This window comes from Stenella coeruleoalba, assembly GCF_951394435.1.
Source record: "Stenella coeruleoalba genome assembly, chromosome: 19".
NCBI lineage: Eukaryota > Metazoa > Chordata > Mammalia > Artiodactyla > Delphinidae > Stenella > Stenella coeruleoalba.
Window position 1 is genome coordinate 33603847 of NC_137165.1, and position 21239 is coordinate 33625085.

The window sequence follows — 21239 nt, forward strand, 5'->3', positions numbered from 1 at the left end:
TACAGAGACTTCCCTGGTGGTCCAGTGGTTAAGAATCCGCCTTCCAATGCAGGAGACACGGGTTCGATCCCTGGTCAGGGAACTAAGATCCCACATGCCACAGGGCAACTAAGCCCATGTGCCACAACTACTAAGCCCATGCACCACAACTAGAGAGGCTGCATGCCCCAACTACTGAGCACGCACGCTCTGGAGCCCACAAACCACAATTAGAGAGAGCCCTCACCACAACAAAGCCCCCATCCCACATGCTGCAACAAAGATCTTGAGTGCTACAACTAAGACCCGACACAGCCAGGTAAATAAAATTTAAAAAAAAAAAAAAAAAGAATGGGCTTCCCTGGTGGCGCAGTGGTTGAGAGTCCGCCTGCCGATGCAGGGGACACAGGTTTGTGCCCTGGTCCGGGAAGATCCCACATGATGCGGAGCGGCTGGGCCCGTGAGCCATGGCCGCTGAGCCTGCGCGTCCGGAGCCTGTGCTCCGCAACGGGAGAGGTCACAGCAGTGAGAGGCCCACGTACCGAAAAAAAAAAAAAAATAATAATAATAATAAAAAAGTTCACAAATGTATAGCACAATCCCAAATTTACGAATAAAAAATTATTTTAAAAATTGGGCTTCCCTGATTGTGCAATGGTTAAGAATCCACCTGCCAATGCAAAGGACACGGGTTCAAGCCCTGGTCCGGGAAGATCCCACATGCCGCGGAGCAACTAAGCCCGTGCACCACAAGTACTGAGCCTACGCTCTAGAGCCCGCGAGACACAACTACTGAGCCCGTGTTCCACAACTACTGAAGCCCACGTGCCCTAGAGCCCATGCTCCGCAACAAGAGAAGCCACCGCAATGAGAGGCCCACACACCACATTGAAGAGTAGCCCCCACTCGCCACAACTAGAGAAAGCCCGTGCTCAGCAATGAAGGCCCAACACAGTCATAAATAAATAAATAAATAGATAAATAAATAGGAAAAAATGGATTTCACAAAAAGTAAAGAATTTTGCTCTGCAAAGGACCCTATTAAAAATACAAAAGGAAAAACTTCTTACTGGGAAAAAAGATTTCCATATCACATATCTTACAGAGGGCCTATATCTAGTGTATATATATACAAAATAGAAAATGATGAGACTACCAAATCCTAGCAAGGATACAGAGAAACCATGTCTAGAGGATTAAACGGAAGTATGAGAATGTCTCACCAAGTAGGGAAAATCAATAAAGAGATAACATTATAAAAAGAAACAAATAGAAATCTGGAGTAGAAAAGTATTTACAATAACTGAAATGAAAATTTCAATAGAGGGGCTGGCTTGAAAAGCAGATTTAAACAGCAGAAGAAATCAATTGAGAGTATCCAGCTTAACAAAAAAAGAACGAGGAAAAATGAAGAGCCTCTGAGATCTGTGGGATACTATCGAGGAGGTGAATCTACAGGAGTCCAAGAAGGAAAGAAGAGGGGAAAAGAGGCAGAAATAATGACTGAGAAGTCTCAAATTTCATGAAAAACATTAAGGACAGTGAAACTACTTTGTATGATACTATAATGGTGAGTACATGTTCATATTAATTTGTTAAAACCCATAGAAATTACACCACCAAGAGTGAACCCTAACGTAAACTGTGGACTTTGGATGATAATAATGTGTCAACATGGGTTCATCAACTGTAAGAAAATGATAAATGTGGTGTGGAATGCTGTTAGCGTGGGAGGTTGTTGGTGTGGGCCTGAGGGGTGGGGGGGATGGGAGAAAGGTGGAATATGAGAGCTCTCTGCACTTTCCATTCACTTTTGCTGTGGACCTAAAACTGCTCTAAAAAATAGTTTATTAATTTTAAAAGAAGTTCCCTAGAAAAGGTTGAAAATACAATATAAAATATACTCATCGTGTATCTAAATAATTGAAAGCAACAAACTTGCACCACCCATATTGAATCTGCCTAGATCTAAGCATGATGCGTCTCCGGTTCTTCTAACCAAATCATAAATGTTGCCATTAAAATATTTATTTTAATTCAGGACTCACTCATAGCTAATAAACAAGAATGGGAAGGAGAAACTGAAAAACAAACTGAATGCAGCTGCTGAACTGAAAGTTTCACGGCTCTATTTAATGGTACCCCTTAATTTCTTTTCTGAATAGGTCCCATACAAGGCTGAACTGCATGCCACCCAGTCAAACAACCTACATTTTCTCCTTAATTCACTTTGCAGTGTTATTCCATCATGTACATTGTTTTTAAAATTTCTCAGGAGATGGACAGCATTCCTGGTTTGTTCTTGAATTTTGATACACAGGACATGGTAATAATTCTGGCAGTTAAAAATAGGCCTCTCTAAATAAAAGTAAAACAGTGATACATATATACAGGGAAACCAGTTAGAGGAAATCAGGTTTAAAAACAAAAAACAGGCAATCAACTTTTCTTATATGTTTTGTTAAACTTATTTTTTTAAGTGAACTTCCCTATGCCCATTAAGAGTACTTCAACAAGCACTACTGTTATTATTGGCCACATTACATACCAAATGAAAATGCCTTTAACCAAATAGAGATTAGAGGGTTAGTTAAAACTTGAATATAAATAAATTTTGAAATATATATTGGATACATGTAAGGAAAAACTGGGGTATTACTAGAGGATTTACAAAGTTACATTTTGAAAAGGTACTATTTAAACAACAACAAAACAAGTGCTATGGCAAGGGCCTTTTAAATTAGATGCCTTTGTACAAAATAGCAATTAATGAAAGTTCAGAAGCTAACAGAAATAACTTAGCCAGAGAACAGAAAAGTGCCTCATCTTATAAGTAAATTCATAGAGAACTTAAATTTTGATAGAAAATACATTTGATCTCCCCAAAATATTTTTAAGTATTACATAAAAAATTACAAGGAAAAAAAATAACTACTACGGTATTCATGCATTTACAAATGGCAAAGAAGCCTCTTGCCTCAAATATTTCATATGTCTGTGTGTATGTCTGAATCCGAGAATGTTAGGATAAAACGAGAAACGTGATACAGAAACTAGACAAGCAAAATAAAATGTCCCCTAGTGATAGGAGCTGGATAATAGTTAGCAGCCATAGTTGAGCGCAATACCTTTCTCTAAGACGTTGTGCAGCTACTGAATAGCTAAAATAAAATCAAGGTTTTCAAATCATTGAGAATTGAATATTTTATGTACATACTTGTTCATACTCAAACAATAAAAGTCATATTCTGAATGGCAAAAATACTCAGAGATGAACAGTAAATAACTAAGATGAATTGTAAGCAACTGCACTAAATCTGTGTCTACCAGCTTCTATAAAAGATTTTGCAAACCAATTTTGTGAGTGCTTGCTGAATTATGAACCCTCCATTTAATTCAAATTTTTACAGAGATACAAAGCATTTTATAAAATTTTGCAGAAATGTTGACACATTGAAAAATAAATCTGCCACATAACAAACTGATGAGTCCACTGTATAGCCTCTGCTTCAAAATCTATGTCAAATGTGCCATATTTTTTTTGCCTCATTCATGCAACTAATATTAATTTATATACCAGGCACTGAATCATTATTTCCTAATCATCTTTTGGTTCCAATTTAGAACTGGCTTCCTTTTTAAGAACTTTCTCCAAAAGCAGAAGACCAAGTTAACATTCACCTCCTAGCACTCTGTCCTTACTCCCCAAAGGATTTATCTTCCTTTTTTAAAAAAAGTCCCTATGCCACCAGCAGACTCCATGGGTAGGGACTGAACCAGGCACTGTGAATGAAGTCTAGCTTCCAATGTGTTTAGTTTAAACAGGTGAAATCACACCAAGCATGAATAGGCTCATAAACATTTTAGTGCCATGAACCTTTTCGGCAACATGGTGAAGCCTAGGAACCTCTTTCTCAGAATAATATTTTTTTAAAGACAAAGTAAGATACTTAGGGTTATAAAAATTGATATGTGGTAGAATATGTTTTTATTAATATATTAAAATATAGGCTCTACCATGATTTTGAACCATAAGCATTATTTAGAGAATTATATAAATAACATCAAAATGATATGAAAATATCCATTATTTCTATTACTCACAAACTCACCAGCAAGCTAGTATTTCAGTGGTTTATTGTACATATTCATAAGTGAAAGAAATTTTCATTACAGGTTAAAGAAAATAAAGATGAATTTTTTTCTTTCTAGGTTCACATACTGTCTAAATATTACCCATGGACCTCTCAGACCCAGGTTAAGAAGCTCTATTTTAGATTCAAGAAGAACTGTAAGAGATCCTAAAACTCATAAAATAGTTCTCATAAAATTCTCTTCCCTCCAAGAAATTATAAGATTTGGTGTGAGACCAAATTAAGAATACAACAGTACAAGAATGTCAATTTATATGTATTGAACTGTTACATAACACACCAAAGGAAAGATCCATCAAAGAAATAATTGATAAGTTGGATTTCATTAAAATTAAATACTTTGATTTTCAGAAATTTTCAAGAGAATGAGAAGACAAATCACAGACTGGGAGAAAATATGTACAAAACACATATTTGATACAGGAGTGTTATCCAAAATATGCAAAGAACTCTTAAAACTCAACAATCAAAAAATGAACAAACCAATTAAAAAGCAGATGAAAGATACAGACAGCTCAATAAATAATATATACAGATGGTAAATAATGTATGATACATCCATACAATAGAATATTATTCAGTGCTAAAAAGAAATGAGCAATCAAGGCATGAAAAGACACAGAGGAGATTTAAATATCTGCATATTAGTAAGTGAAAGAAGCCAATCTGAAATGCCTACATACTGTAATATTCCAACTATATGACATTCTGAAACTATGAAAACTGGTACACAATGACACGATGATAGAAGTAACTAAAACATTCTTTAAGTTATATAAGATGTTCTGGTAACAATGGAAATTCATAGACAGGAGAAAATACAGCTTCAGACTTCTGCAGCACCCTAACTACGGCAATATGAAATATACATTAATACAAAGGAGATCTGACATAACAGATGGACTATCAAAATGAGTCATGCTGGTTACTCCAAGTAGAGTGCTATAAGTGACATAACTTCCAGACTGTTTCTTCAAATTTAACTAAATTCCCACAACATTCAGATCATTTCAATAAATCTTTGTCTTCATTAATTAAATCAACCCTAATGATCAACAATTACTACAAAATCTTCCTCTCTATTGAAAATACCTAAGATAATCAGAGGAAAAGTATTCAAAATACTTTATATTATCCTCCTACCATCATTCTTTATCTGAAAAGATGAAAAGAAGGGGGAAAAGATGGGCCTTTCCATCAATTTTACCTAATATTCTGCAGAATAAGATAAAAATGGCAGTCTCTTCAGACTCACCAAGCAAGGAAAAGATTGCAAACTTACGTAGATTGTTTCAGCTCTGAAAGCATAAGAGCAATTTTATCTTCTATTCATAATCAAAGTATTTTAAAAATAAGTCCACTGAAGTGGAATTCCACCACTGGACGTATTAAACCAATTCCTAACTATGAAAATTGGTAAAGAGAAAGTATTACATTTTTGCCCTGTTTTTTGCATACAGGAGAACTATGGTTCATTTATGGTTGATGAGAGAAAAATCTTTTTTAAAATACAGCAGTTAATCAATACAGAAAATATGATAGAATTAGAAAAACCACCATTCTATAGCCTTCAATGTAACAAAACTATTTAGTAAAAAGTTGTTTCAGAAATGAGGCCAAAATAACATCTGCACTTGCTAATCTCCACAAGACAACCTATTTGCAAAATGTAGATGTATGATGGGTCACTAACTTATTCTTGTGATCAAACATAGTATCATAACTTGCAAGAGAGCCTGATATAATGTGTCTCCTGCTGGGATGAAATGATGTAGACAGCAATACTTAGGAAGTTTAAAAAAAAATCTTTAGGCCTGAATGTATTTAAAAGCCTTTTAGGGAATAAGGAAAACATTATTATAATGAAAAAAATATGTGACAAATGCAGAGTTTGGATAAGATAACTGCTCTGGACACTGAAATTTAGGGGGAAAAAGGTGAAAGTAATAAATTGGATTAAAAGGAGCTAAAGAGACATAAAATGTAAGGAGTAAACTTTAATTAGACCTTGATTTGAAGCAGTTAGAGAACCCATTTTTGAGACAATTGGGAAATTTTAAATTATGACTTGGATATTAGATAACATAATGTGTTACTTTTCTGAATATAATATTTGCCTATAAAGTACAAGAAGGGCCTTACTCTTAGAAAATGCATGCTTAATTCGTAATGGGTGAAATGTCATCACGTATGTAACTTACATTCAAACAGTTCAGCAAAATACAAACACACACACACACACACACACACTACATTAAAATGTGAAGACCTGTTTAATCAGGGTGACAGTACATCTGTCACTGTATTGTTAAAAAGAAACTTGAAGTTACAGAGAAAATGCCATTCACATACATATGTAGTTTCGAATATTGAAGTCCTTACCTTACTAATAATACAGAAATTAATGCAGTTCAATAGCACTGTTTATCTACTATTATTTATCTACTGCTACTACTTAATCACAACTTTGCTCAGAGTAAAACTAATCTTTGGGGAGTTTCTAAATTTTTATTATAAATTCATTCATTCAATAATCACTTACTGAAAACTATTTACTTATCTCACATACACTAACACATATATTTCATATTTTCCATTTCCAAAAAATTGGTTGGAAAACCCATAACATAAATGGGGGGTGAAGGGGAGGGAAGGACATACCGCTTGTATTAAAAGCCATACAGCACACTGGTTTTTCATGAGCAGGGAAATGGGCCACGATGCCATCACTGTCAGAATCCTCACTCACAAGCACCTTTACAAAAAGGAAGAAGGCAAATGGAAGTTAACCAACTACTGAGCCTGAAGATATACACAGATACACCACTGCATCCCTGACCAAATAACATGTTTCCACTACATTTGAAGATTATTCTTGGCAATATAAGGTGAGAATGTCACTTCAGAAATAGGAAAAGATGTAACATGTCCCCAGCAGATCAATCATATAACCTCTAAAAACAGTTGGTTGACTTGACTGTACATGACAGAGACAATAATTTCTTGACACGTAGATTCAGAAAAAAACGAAAAGCATAAAATCAGCTATGCAGAGCTTCATCTAAGAACAGGAGCAAGAGTTCTTATTGTGTTATGGCCTGCTGAAAAACTCTTGGCCATGACTGGAACAGAACAGTGAAAAACAACATAAGTTAAATACAAACAAACAGCCATATATTAGAGGAATTATCGAAATATTTTTTACTTAAAGTACAAAAGTTATGGTCTTTTGTACTTTAATCTAACTCCTAGATTTTAGATGGACACATCATTTCTTTGAAAATATCACCAAGCAAAAGTATATTGGAACAGGCAGTTTTGTATCTCAAATTTATTCCCCTTAATTTTCTTACTAAGCATATTGAAATACAATTTACATTCCATAAAATTTGCCCATTGTGAGTACACTGTTCAATGATCCCTAAGGAAAAAAGTTTTAAAATAACATGTATTCATTTTACAAAGCAAGTAATTAACTCAAGAAACAAAAAAGTTTCACATATCTAATGTTGCAAAGGAAAAACCTACTGTACCAATATTGGATCATGATCGACATAAAGAATTTAATCTGAAGTAATCCAGGAAGCAGTCCTACACTGGCAAAGTTAATTTTTCTTTTAGAGTAAAAAGCTTTACAGAGGTGTAATTTACATTCCATAAAAGTCACTTATTTTATGTTTACAATTCAATGATTTTATACAGTACTACAACCATTACAACAATCCATTATATAGAAACATCTGATTTGTCACCCTTTCCTATCTTAATGCTTTAATCTTCTTACCTTATTGTTCTGGCTAGAACCTGCAATTCAGTTAAGCTGCAGACTGATCATTTTTCTGTCTGTAGATTTTTTTCATTACCACTTAAACCATTTTTAAGTATTCACTTCAGTTCTGTTAAGTATACTCATATTGTTATCTAACAGATTTCTAGAACTTTTTCATCTTGCAAAACTTAAATTCTATACACACTAAACACTAATTCTTCCTCTTCCCTCCTCCCACCCTTAGTAACCACCTTTTAATTTTGTTTCCATGATTTTGACTACTTAAGATATTCAAAATAAAAGGAAGAATTTAGTATTTGTACTTTTGTGACTGGCTATTCCCTTAGCACAATGTCCTCAAGGTTCATCCACATTGTAACATGTAAAAAGATTTCCTTCTTTCCTAAGCTTGTGTAATATTATTACATTGTATGTATATACCACATTTCTCTTTATCCATTTATCTGGCAATGGACATTTGGACTGCTTCCACCTCCCGGGTACCGTGAATAACACTGCAAAGAACAGGAGTGTGTAAATATCTCTTCAAGATCCTGATTTGAATTATTCTGCATATAAATGCCGAAGTGGGATTACTGGATCACATGGTAATTCTATTTTTAATATTTTGAGAAACTTTCATACTGATTTCCATAATGGCTGCATCATTTTACACTCCCACCAAAAGTTCACAAGGGTTCCAACTTCTCCCCATCTTCTGTCAACACTGTTAAATTCTGTTCTGTTGATAGTGGTCATCCTGATAGGTAGGAGGTGGTATTTCACTGTGGTTTTGATTTGCTAATGATTAGTGATGTTGAGCATCTTTTCATATGCTTATTGGACATCCCTACATCTTCTTTGGAGAAGTTTCTATTCAAGTCCTATGCCCATTTGTTAATCGGGTTTTTTTTTTATTATTATTATTGTTGAGTTGTAGAAACTCCTTATTCATACTATATATTAATTCCTTATGAGCCATATGATTTACAACGATCTTCTCCCACTCCATAGGGTGCCTTTTCACTTGGTTGATTTATTCCATTTAGACACAGAAGTTTTAAAGTCTGATGTAGCTCCATTTGTCTATTTTTTATTTTGTTACCTGTGCTTTTGGTTTAATATCTAAGAAATCATTGCCTGATCCAATGTCCTAAAGATTTTCTCCTATGTTTTCTTGTAGGAGTTTAATAGTTTCCAGTCTAATGGCTGGGTCTATAATCTATAATCATTTTTGTATATGGAATAAGGTAAGGGTCCAACTTCATTCTTTTCGCATGTAGCTATCCAGTTTTCCAAACCTCATCTGTTGAAGAGACTGCCGTTTCCCCACTGTGAGCTTTTTCCAACCTTGTCAAAAATCTTTTGGATGCATATGCATGGTGTTATTTCTGCACTCTCTATTCTGTTCCATTGGTCTACATATCTATCTTTACACCAGTAGCACATCATCTTAATTACCATTGCTTTGCAATATGATTTGAAATGAGGCAGAGTTGTGTTTTTCTTTTTCCAAGATTATTTCAGCTTTTCAGGGTCCCTTCAGATTCCATAAGAAAATTAGGATGGTTTTTTCTATTACTGCCACAAAATGTCATAGAGATTTTCATAGATATTGTATTTAATATCACATTAGGTGCTATGGATATTTTAACAACATTGTCTTCAAATCCACAAGCACGAGATGTTTTTCCCATATTTTGTATCTTCTTTCACTTCTTTTAACAATGTATTATAGTTTTCAGTGTACAAGTCTTTCATCTCCTTGTTTTTGTTTATCCCTAAGAGTTTGTTTTTTTAAAAAAATAATCAACAAAATTGACAGCCCTTAATTAGACTAACAAAGAGAGAAAATTCAAATAGCTAAAATTAGAAATGATTATTTAGTAACGTATTGTTTAGCTTCCATGTGTTTGCGTTTTTTACATTTTTTTCCCTGTAACTGATTTCTAATCTCATAGCATTGTGGTCAGAAAAGATGCTTGATATGACTTCAATTTTCTTAAATTTACTGAGGCTTGATTTGTGAACCAAGAAGTGATCTATCCTGGAGAATGTTCCATGCGCACTTGAGAAGAAAGTGTAATCTGCTGTTTTTTGGATTGAATGTCCTATAAATATCAATTATATCTATCTGGTCTATTGTGTCATTTAAAGCTTGTGTATCCTTATTAATTTTCTGTTCGGATGATCTGTCCATTGGTGTAAGTGAGGTTTTAAAGTCCCCCACTATTATTGTGTTACTGTAGATTTCCTCTTTTAGAGCTGTTAGCGGTTGCCTTATGTATTGAGGCGCTCCTATGTTGGGCGCATATATATTTATAATTGTTATATCTTCTTCTTGGATTGATCCCTTGATCATTATGTAGTGTCCTTCCTTGTCTCTTGTAACATTCTTTATTTTAAAGTCTATTTTACCTGATATGAGTATTGCTACTCCAGCTTTCTTTTGATTTCCATTTGCATGGAATATCTTTTTCCATCCCCTCCCCTTCAGAATGGCCATCATCAAAAAATCTACAAACAATAAATGCTGGAGAGAGTGTGGAGAAAAGGGAACCCTCCTGAACTGTTGGTGGGAATGTAAATTGATTCAGCCACTATGGAGAACAGTACGGAGGTTCCTTAAAAAACTAAAAATAGAATTACCATATGGCACAGCAATCCCACTACTGGGCATATACCCAGAGAAAACCATAATTCAAAAAAGACACATGCACCCCAATGTTCACTGCAGCGTTATTTACAATAGCCAGGTCATGGAAGCAACCTAAATGCCCATCAACAGACGAATGGATAAAGATGTGGTACATATATACAATGGAATATTACTCAGTCATAAAAAGGAACGAAATTGGGTCATTTGTAGAGACGTGGATGGATCTAGAGACTGTCATACAGAGTGAAGTAAGTCAGAAAGAGAAAAACAAATATCATATATTAATGCATATATGTGGAACCTAGAAAAATGGTACAGATGAACCGGTTTGCAGGACAGAAATAGAGACACAGATGTAGAGAACGTATGGACACCAAGGGGGGAAAGTGGCGGGGGTGTGTGCAATGAATTGGGAGATTGGGATTGACATATATACACTAATATATATAAAATGGATAACTAATAAGAACCTGCTGTATAAAAAATAAATAAAATTCAAAAATTCAAATAAAATAAAAATAAAATTAGAAATGAAACAAGAGCCATTAAAACTGATGTCACAGAAATAAAAAGGATTATAACATATAATAAGACCCTCATTGTCCTGAGACCAAAACAAGAGAAAGACAAAAAGAAAACTACAAATCAATATCCCTGATGAATAATGATGCAAAAATCTAAAAGAAAACAGGATCAAACAAAATTCAACACATTAAAAGGATCATACACCAAGAAAAGTGAGACTTACACTTGGAATGTAAGGATGGTTCAACATACAAAAATCAATTAATATAATATACCACATTAACAAACTGAAGAACAAAAGATGATTGATTGATCATCTCAATCAATGCAGAAAAATTATTTGACAAAATTCAACCACTTTCATGATAAAAACACTCAATAAACTAGGAATACATGGAAACTACCTCAATACATTAAAAGTTACATATGCAGAGTCCAAAGCTAATATTACATACAATGGGCAAGACTGAAAGATTTTCCTCTAAGATCAGTAAAAAGGCAAGGATGCCAACTCTCAGTACCACTATTCAACATAGTACTATAAGGTCTAGCCATAGCAACTAGACCAAAAGGGGGGGAAAAAGAAAAAGAAAGAAATACAAGGCATACAAATTGGAAAAGAAAGAAAATTATCTCTGTAATAGATTTTGCAGATTACACACACACACACACACACACACACACACACACACACACACACAATTCAACAAAGTTGCAGGATATAAAATTAGCACTCACAATCAGTTTCATTTCTATACACTAACAAAGACCAAATTAAAAAGGAAATTAAGAAAACAATCCCATTTGCTATATCATCAGATTTATCAACTTTGTTAATCTTTTCAAAGAACCAGTTTTGGATTTTCCCCATCATTTCACTGTTTGTTATTTTGTTGACTGCTGGTTATATTTCTATTATTTACTTCATTTGTCTTGCTTTGGTTATAATTTGCTGTTTTTGAAATCTCTTAATGGAGAGCTAAGATTATTAATTTAGGACCACTTTTCTACTATAACCATTTAAAGTTGTAATTTTCCCATTATTCAATAATATAGTTGCAATTATAATTTCTGATATGTTCTATTTCTATGTTCATTGCATTCAAAATATTTTCTAATTTACTTGAGACTCTTTCATTTCATAATTTCATTCTATTATTGATTTCCATTCTTTAGATTTGTTTTATGGCCAATCATATGGTCTATCTTGGAAAATGTTCCAGATGTTCTTGAAAACAATCTTACGTTTGTAGGTTTTGGGGGAAGATTTAGGTCATGTTGGTTGACAGTCTTAATCAAGTCTTTTGAATCTTTAAAAATTTTCTGTATAGTTTTTCCATCAATTATTGAAAGCACAGTATTTAAATCTCAAACTGTAAATGTTAGCTAGAATTTCTTCTTTCAATCTGTCAGATTTTGTTTAATGCTTGCTGCACTATGTTGTTAGGTGTTTACACATTATTAATTGTTTTATCTAGCTATTACATTGACTCTCTTATCATTATGAAACATCCCTCTTTTCCTCTGGCAATATTTCTTGACTTAAAGTCTTTTATCAGATATTAATATAGCCATTCCAATTCTATTATGGTTATTGTTTGCATGGTACATTTCTTCCATCCTTTTACTTGAAACAATTATGTCTTTGAATCTAAAGTGATTCTGGTCTGACAATCACTGTCTTTTAACTTGAGTCCATTTATAGTTAATATAATTACACATATAATTGGATTTAGGTCTGCCATTTTCCATTTATTTTTATGTCTCAGGTGTTTGTTGTTGCTCTGATCCTCTTCCTTTGTGTTAAACAATTATTTTTAATGTTTACTATTTTTATCTTCTGTTAATTCTTTGGATTAATTTCTTAAGTGGTTACTGTACAGGCTATATAAGGTGCTGTACAGACAACAAGATTACATGTTAATTCCACACTTAATTGCAATAAATTATAGCTCCTTGCTCCAGTATAGCTCCATTTCCTCCCCATTCCTTTGTGCTATTATTATCATGGGAATTATCAACTGAGAAACATCATTATTCCCTAAAACAATCTTCCAATTACATATATGTTGACATGTTTAATGTTGCCCCAAAGGCCTCTGAGACTCTATTTTTTTTTTAACTTTTTATTTTCTATTGGATATAGCAGATTAACAATGTTGTATTAGTTTCAGGTGTACAGCAAAGTGATTCAGTTATACATATACATGTATCTATTATTTTTCAAATTCTTCTCCCATTTAGGTTGTTACGGAATATTAAACAGAGCTCCCTGTGCTATACAGTAGGTCCTGTTGGTTATCCATATTAAATATAGCAGTATGTACAGGTCAATCCCAAACTCCCTAACTATCCCTCCCCCTGACACTTCCCCTGTGGTAACCATAAGTTCACCATAAGTTCGTTCTCTAAGTCTGCGAGTCTGTGTCTGTTTTGTAAATAAGTTCATCTGTATCATTTTTTTTTTAGCTTCCACATATAAGCTATATCATACGATGTTTCTCCTTCTCTGACTTACTTCACTCAGTATGACAATTCCATCCAGTAATGTACTTATTTTCTGGGGAAAAGATTTGCTTATCTCTTCACTTCATCATAGCTGGGAGTCATTCCCCAATGACCACAAAATTCATACATACAAATCACCCCATATAAGTGGATAATGCTTAGTAAATTTATACAGTTGTATAACCATTACCACATTCTAGATTTAGAATACTTCCAACACCCCCCAAATTTCTTCATGATGACTTTAGAACACCAACCACAAGCCCCAGACAATCCCTAGTGTATATTTCATCTCATCTGCCTTTTCTAAAATTTTTCAAAATATTTCAAATAAATAGAACCATGCGATTTATCTTCCATTTCTTTCTAAACATATAATTTTTTTGTTCAATCATATTGTTTCAGGTATCATTCATTTCTTTGTATTGCTTATGTGTATTCCACTGGATGGAGGGACCACAACATGTGGGTTCACCAAAAAATTCTTGGCAATTTGGATTATTTCCAATTGATTGCTATTATGCATAACGCTGTTATGAATATCTGCACACACATCTTTTTTGTGAAACATGTTTTTATTTCTCTTGGGGAGATACCTAGAAGTGGATTTTCTCAGTCATATGGTAAATATATACTGAACTTTTTAAGAAATAGGAAAAACTGTTTTCCAAAGTATAGATACTTTCATATGTCCACCAATAGAGTATAAGGTTTCATCTCTCCACATCCTTTTCAACAGTTTATACTGTATGTCTTTTTAAGGAAGGGCAATCTATTGGAGACAGAAATTAGAATGGTGGTCAACAGGGAGTGTGAGAATAGGGGGATGGGGAGTTACTGTTTAATGGGTACAGATGATGAAAAGTTCTGGACATGGATAATGGCAATGGTTGTACAACATTGTGAATGTACTTAATATCACTGAATTGTAAACTTAAAAATGGCTGAATGGCAAATTTTATGTTATATATATTTTACCACAAGTGGGGGAAACATGGGTTATAAATTATTTCTCTCATCTCTCTTTTCCATTCTTCCATTTGACTTTCAAAAATGTTAGGTAAGGAAAACAAGAAAAAGAGAAGAAACTTATAGGAGCAGTCTCCAGGAAAGTGTGTTAAACTAAGTCTGCTAAATAACTGATAGATTGCTTTAGGAAATATGGTATACATACAGAGTTGTGCAACCATTATGACAATCAAATTTAGAACACTTTCATCACCCAAAAGAAACTTCATAACCATTAACAGTCACTCCCCACCTGATTCCCTCCAAACTCCAAGCCCTAGGCAACCAATCTATTTCCTCTCTATGTAGATTTCCCTATTCTGGACATTTCATATAAATAGATTCATACAATATGTATTCATTTGCGACTGGCTTCTTCCACTAAGCGTAAGATTTTCAAGGTTCATTCATTTTGTAGCATGAATCACTACTTCACTTCTTCTTATTGCTAAATAATATTACACTGTATGTATATACCACATTTTATTTAACCATCCATCAATCAGTTGATGTACATTTGGGCTGCTCCTATTTTTTGGCTATTACAAATTATGCTGCTACGAACATTCATGTACAAGTTTTTACATGAAAATATATTTTCATTTCTTTTGGTAATATATCTCCTAAGAGCAAATCTCTTCAGAGACAAATTGCTGAGTCAAATGGTAATAACTCCTTTCCGAAGCGGCTGTACAATTTTATGTTCCCACCAGCAGTGTACCAGGGCTCTCATTTCTGCTTACTGGCCACTGGCATATCATATTTGGAAAGATGGCTATTCAAATCCTTTGCTCATTTTAAAATAAGGCTATTTATCTTTTTATTATTCAGTTATAGGAGTTCTTTCAATATTCTGGATACACACACAAATGAATGCAAGTAAAACAAATGGTGAGAGCTGAATATGGTCTGTAGCCTAGTTAACAGTAAAGCGTCATTGTCAATATCCTGGTTTTGATATTTTACGACAGTTATATAAGATGTCACAGTTTGGGGAAACTATCTTCAACTTACTGTGAGTCTACAATTATTTCAAAATTAAAAGTGAAAAATGTAGAGCAGGGACTTCCCCAGTGATCCAATGGCTAAGACTCCACGCTCCCAATGCAGGGGGGGCTGGGTTTGATCCCTGGTCAGGGAACTAGATCCCACATGCTGCAACTAAAGATCCCGTGTGCCACAACTAAAACAAGATCCTGCATGCCGCAACTAATAAAAGATCCCACATGCCACAACTAAAAAGATCCCGCATGCCAGGCACAGCCAAATAAATAAATATATTCTTTTAAAAGAGTATTAAAAAAATGTAGAGTATACTGCAAGCTTTTTGATTTCTTTCATGCTGATAGGTGACAAGTGGTATCTTAGGGTAGTTTTGTCTTTCTCTCATAACAAGTCAAGTCTAAAGATTTTACACCATTTGTAAGTATTTTATTTTTTCACTGAAATATTTTGTCCTTTGCCCACTTCTCTATTTTAACTCAATCTTATGATTCCCTTTCCTTTCATATATTATAACCCTATACCTCTCCTTCCAATACAATTAGCACTGAGTACTCTACTTGATGGTACTAATACAGAAGCCATCCAGCAAAAAGGTTCATTAATCTTGGTGAATACCAAAACCTCATGCCACTATATAGGATTCTTCGAATGTTCTCTTTATGAACTTCACAAATATAACAACCAGATACTTTTGTAGAGATTCTCTCCACTGCATCATCATCTTGCCTAAAATATCAATATCAAATCAATACCAGCGATATCCCAATACAGTTGTCCTGAGACATTTAATTTTTACTCACTACTTAACTAAACAGGCTAAACCCCCAAGTATATGTAGCAACAACTTGCGTTTGTTAAAACAAAGCAAAGCAAGGTGGATACAAGGTGGATAAGGCTTTATCATATGAACAAAAAGATAGACAAACACCATAGGAACCATCAAATTACTATGAATAACACTTGTATTTGCAACCAGGGCAAGAAATAGCTCTAGTTTATGTTATCATTCTGGAGCGTTTTTCTTTGATTAGAGACTTTGCCACCTTGTTAAACTAAAATTATATAAATTTATAAAGGCAAATTTTATCGCTTAACTTATCCTAGCCACGAAATGCTTTTAAATAAAACATGAAAGTAACACAGATAAAAATGGACAAAGTCAAGCAAATACATTCCCCTTTAATGCAGGCACCATACAGTGATCCTGTCACCATCAAATCAAACTAATCAATTCAGCATCAGAAAGATGGTGAATCAAATTTTATACACTATCCCTGTAAACATGAAAATATATTTATTAAAGGCTCAATGGCTTTAAACAGCAAAAGTGCACATAATGTCAGCTTTAGTTCCTGATATGTATAGAGACAAGAAGAAACACTACAGCTAAGGTCAAACATCAGTGGGAAAGGGCTAAAAGTGATAAATCCATGACATTAACCACTGCAGTCTTTCTAATACAATCCAGCATAACCTAAAAACAGCTTTGTACTTCAACTGAACTATTTATTAGAGACAAAAATGTCTTCCTGACAAAAAACAGATTCACATTAATAAAAGAAGACAGTATTATATTGAGGAAATTTTATTGCTTAAAAAAATATTTATAATTCCTTAAAAATGCACATAGCAACTTATTATTTATTTCCTGTCTTTTAATAGAATTTTTAAATCAATCAAAACTGCAGAATATGTTATAAGTAGGAATGAAAAGAGATTATGCTCCCAACAAATAATAGAAAAGATAAAACTTTTCAGGTTGAGCAACACTTTCACTTTTTTAACTTTTAAAAGCTAACATTTCTATGATTCTTATTTCCTAATGAACAACTTTACTTGTTTCCAGGGTTAACAATGCACTTATACAGAAAAATGAACTTTTGTACAATCTACTGTTCACTTCCATATTCCAAATGTGAGAATTCCAATTTAAAGTTATAAAAAGTTAACAAAGAACTAGGGGAAAAAAAAACCCAAAGAAACCACATGTGAAAACACAAGACCAAATGCTATGCTTTTCGTATAAATTAAATTTTTCTTTTTACTCATTACATAAATTAATGAGTTATAGCTCTATTTCATCAAAAATAATGAGATAACATTTTCAACTTTTAAATTACCACAAATCAGTCTGTCAACAAATGCTAGATTCTTAACAGATTTCAATCCACTCACCAAACTAGACAGTGTTGAGGAGGGTTGTTACTACTTAGTAAATGTGGGTGGCCTTGGAGGTGAATTAATTAAGAATCGAAGGACAAAAGAAAATATTTTTTACTTTAACACTCATAAAACACTAAGGGTTTATATATTTAATTCCAATTTAAAAAGAGAACATCTGTATGTGTCTATCAACTTGAGCTAATTAACACAACTTAAAAAAAAAAGTCATTACAGTCAACTGAAAAGTTTGCTAGCACTTCATTAAAATGAGTTTTAAACAGGAATACAAGTCTGTAACATATCTGATTAACCACAAAGTTAAGATGGGAAAGGCAGAGAATTGTATTATTCAGATTTTAAATAAAATATAATAGCCAGATTCAATAACCCAGAAATTCAAAGATTTTTGGGGGTGTTTTAATTGCAGCACAGTCCATATTTTTTTGAAATGCCACTTGATCTTACTATAGGAATTAGTATATGAGTACCAGCCAAATGTAATCTTTCATCAAGATGTAGAACCACATATACTGGAAGCAGATTTTCTCAAAAGAACATGCAATATTTAGGGTTAATATTTTAATGGCTCACATAATTATGTTCTGAAAATGGAATTAAATATAAATTCTATATAAAATTAAAATAATTTCTATTTCCAAATCTTGCTCTACTCCTATCTCATTCTAGTAATCAGGTTTACATTGTGTATTTATAGCAAGGATCACAAACCATGAAAATTACCTTCCTTTCAGAAATGTATTTTAAAATTCATGACCATGATTCAAAAGAAAATACTGTCTATGAATGTATGAGGGAGAAAAACAAAACCCAACTGGTTTCTTTCTAGCAAGACTTACATAAGCATAACGTATTTCTCCATGTTTATAATCACTCCTAAATGTTTCTGAACATAGGCTGTGAAAATCTATTTTATGTGAAGATATAAGATCTTATAATAAGTTATTACCATTTATATATTCTAATACACTCTTTGAGATTTTTTTATATTTTTCCATATTTATAAGGAGGTATCTAATAAAATTTGTAATACAATTTATTAATATTATTGTCATTTATTACCATCATAATTAGTCATAATTAGTCTAAGTTATAACAAGTGTCATTAAAAAAAAGAAACAGTACTAAACAGTATAAATGAGATATATAATTATTTATTTATGGAACAAATGTCCTGATGAAGAGATAGCAAGAGAATTCTATAGAACCTCAATTTTACCTTCAGGTTTGATACATTAACAATGTCTGAAATAATAGGTTTTAACAAGTTACTCATCATTTTTTAAAAGGGTCTACACCATTTATAGTTTTTATAAAATATTGGCTATATTCCCTGTGTTGTACAATAATTACTCATCATTTTTTGAAAAAAACAAAATTCTAACCTGAGATAACCTTAATTTTCTACAATTCCAAATTAACACATCTCCAAATACATTTTGTATGATCTTGATCCCAAATGATATTGTTAGTTACTCCATCCTCTGCACAAAATGAACATTACATGCATCACATGTTCTTACCTGGCCCTCTCCAACTGTCTCAGTGTCGATTACTGTGATGATGCCTGGGACCAGAGGACTCCGCCTTGAATTACTATGGATGGCAACATCATCTTCTGTCACACCTGAAGGCAGCGTGCCTGTCAGCTGAGTCACCACCTTCCCAACCATTGTCAGGCCAGTTTTCAATGTCTATACAATGAAAGGTAAAATGTATGACTTCACATCAGTATTTGGATTCTAAATAGTAATACATGTTTTGTTAATTCACATTAAATTCTTTATTCTCTAACAAGCTTATATGTAGCAGTGCACTGTCACAGAAATTCAGTCTGATTTTTATACGATCTTAAATTTTAGTTAGAAAATTGGTATTAGATTGAGTGAATCAGTAGATTCCCCAAAGCCAGCATGGTGAGAATAAAGCTATCCAAAGAGTTTGTTTCACATGAGGATACAATTATACTTTTATTAACAATATTTATTTTTCCCCCCTCCTCAATGCATATAACTTAAAATATGTGAAATATTAAGAAGTAGCAACTATGTGATGTTCTATTTTTTAAACAGTATAAATCTAATACTGAGTCAACTTTTTAGCAGGAAAAAGACTGAGATACTGGTAGAATTCATATGTGAAAACAACTTTGATTCCAAAGTAAATCTATAATATGATGTTATATAATATTGTACACCAAGATTTGGCATGTAGAAAATACAGTCTCCATCAAAGATACTTTTTACTAGATGAATGAAATGTCATATAAAATTAACCAAGAAGGTTCTTTTCTCCCTGCTAACAGAAAACAATTTAATGTAATGGTCCTAATATATTATTTCAATTAAAGACAACTTAAGACATTTCAGAATTACATTTTAGTTCCATTTCATTGAAAACAAAGAGATGAAACTAACTCATGTGCATGTTTTCTTTTATGTGAATCTCATCTGATTATTCTCATAACCACTAACAAACAATCATGTTAAGTAACGGGGTTTTCTCTTTTTGTCCGAAAGGGAAGAAAGTGAAAACAAAGAGAAAATTATGTTATTCATAAACACATTAACATATCTAATCATTAGAGCCAAAATAAGTTGTTTAGATTACATGGACATATCAGAAATTATGTATGATACAATAGACACATATCCTCATACTGTGAGGAGAAGTTTTTATTAGAATACTTCAAATTAATCTTCAATACCATGACTTGCTCTTTTTAAAATAATTATGGACCTATATTCTAGCATATGCTACAGCTAAATTTTAAAATGTATATTATATATACAGCATTTCAAATATTAATTTATAAATGCTACTAGGCAAAAAAAGGTTGTTTATAAAGGCCTAAATGTAATTTAAACAACAACCAGGTGGAACTAAAAAAAAAAACGAAACAGGGCTTCCCTGGTGGCGCAGTGGTTGAGAGTCTGCCTGCCGATGCAGGGGACATGGGTTCGTGCCCCAATCCAGGAAGATCCCACATGCCGCGGAGCGGCTGGGCCCGTGAGCCATGGCCGCTGAGCCTGCGCGTCCGGAGCCTGTGCTCCGCAACGGGAGAGGCCACAACAGTGACAGGCCCACGTACCGCAAAAAAAAAAAAAAAAAAAAAAAAAAAAGAAACATACATAATATATGTATTATTTTACTGTAGCTACGTTCCATGGAAACTTGATTATGAACTCAGAAATGGTTAAGGCTCTTTAACAAAAATGATCTGGATAGATATCCTCAAACACCTCTACTCTTTAAAGAAGAGAAAGTTGAGGCTACAGAAGTTAAAGAAAATGGCAGCTCAAACAGCCAGCCAACGACAAAGCCAGAACTCAAAACCAGGACTATCTCCAAACCACTATCCAGTATTGCCTTGTAATCTATTCCTGTTACTACCTGTGATCTCACACACTTCATGAATTCAGTACACAAATGCATACTGGGAAGGAGAAAT

The 21239-nt window shown here is 33.4% G+C and overlaps 1 protein-coding gene across 14 annotated transcripts in view; it reads right to left on the minus strand.

The window, feature by feature from the left end:
* The window catches only part of BCAS3 (BCAS3 microtubule associated cell migration factor), a 574874-nt gene that overhangs the window by 395122 nt on the left and 158513 nt on the right, over positions 1–21239 (minus strand). For all 14 annotated transcript variants that reach the window (XM_079905183.1, XM_079905184.1, XM_079905176.1 and 11 more), the window contains 2 exons: positions 19312–19482; positions 6795–6888 (listed from right to left, as the gene is read on the minus strand). In XM_079905183.1, the coding sequence (XP_079761309.1) occupies positions 6795–6888; positions 19312–19482 (265 nt within the window). The remainder of the gene's footprint in view (positions 1–6794; positions 6889–19311; positions 19483–21239) is intronic.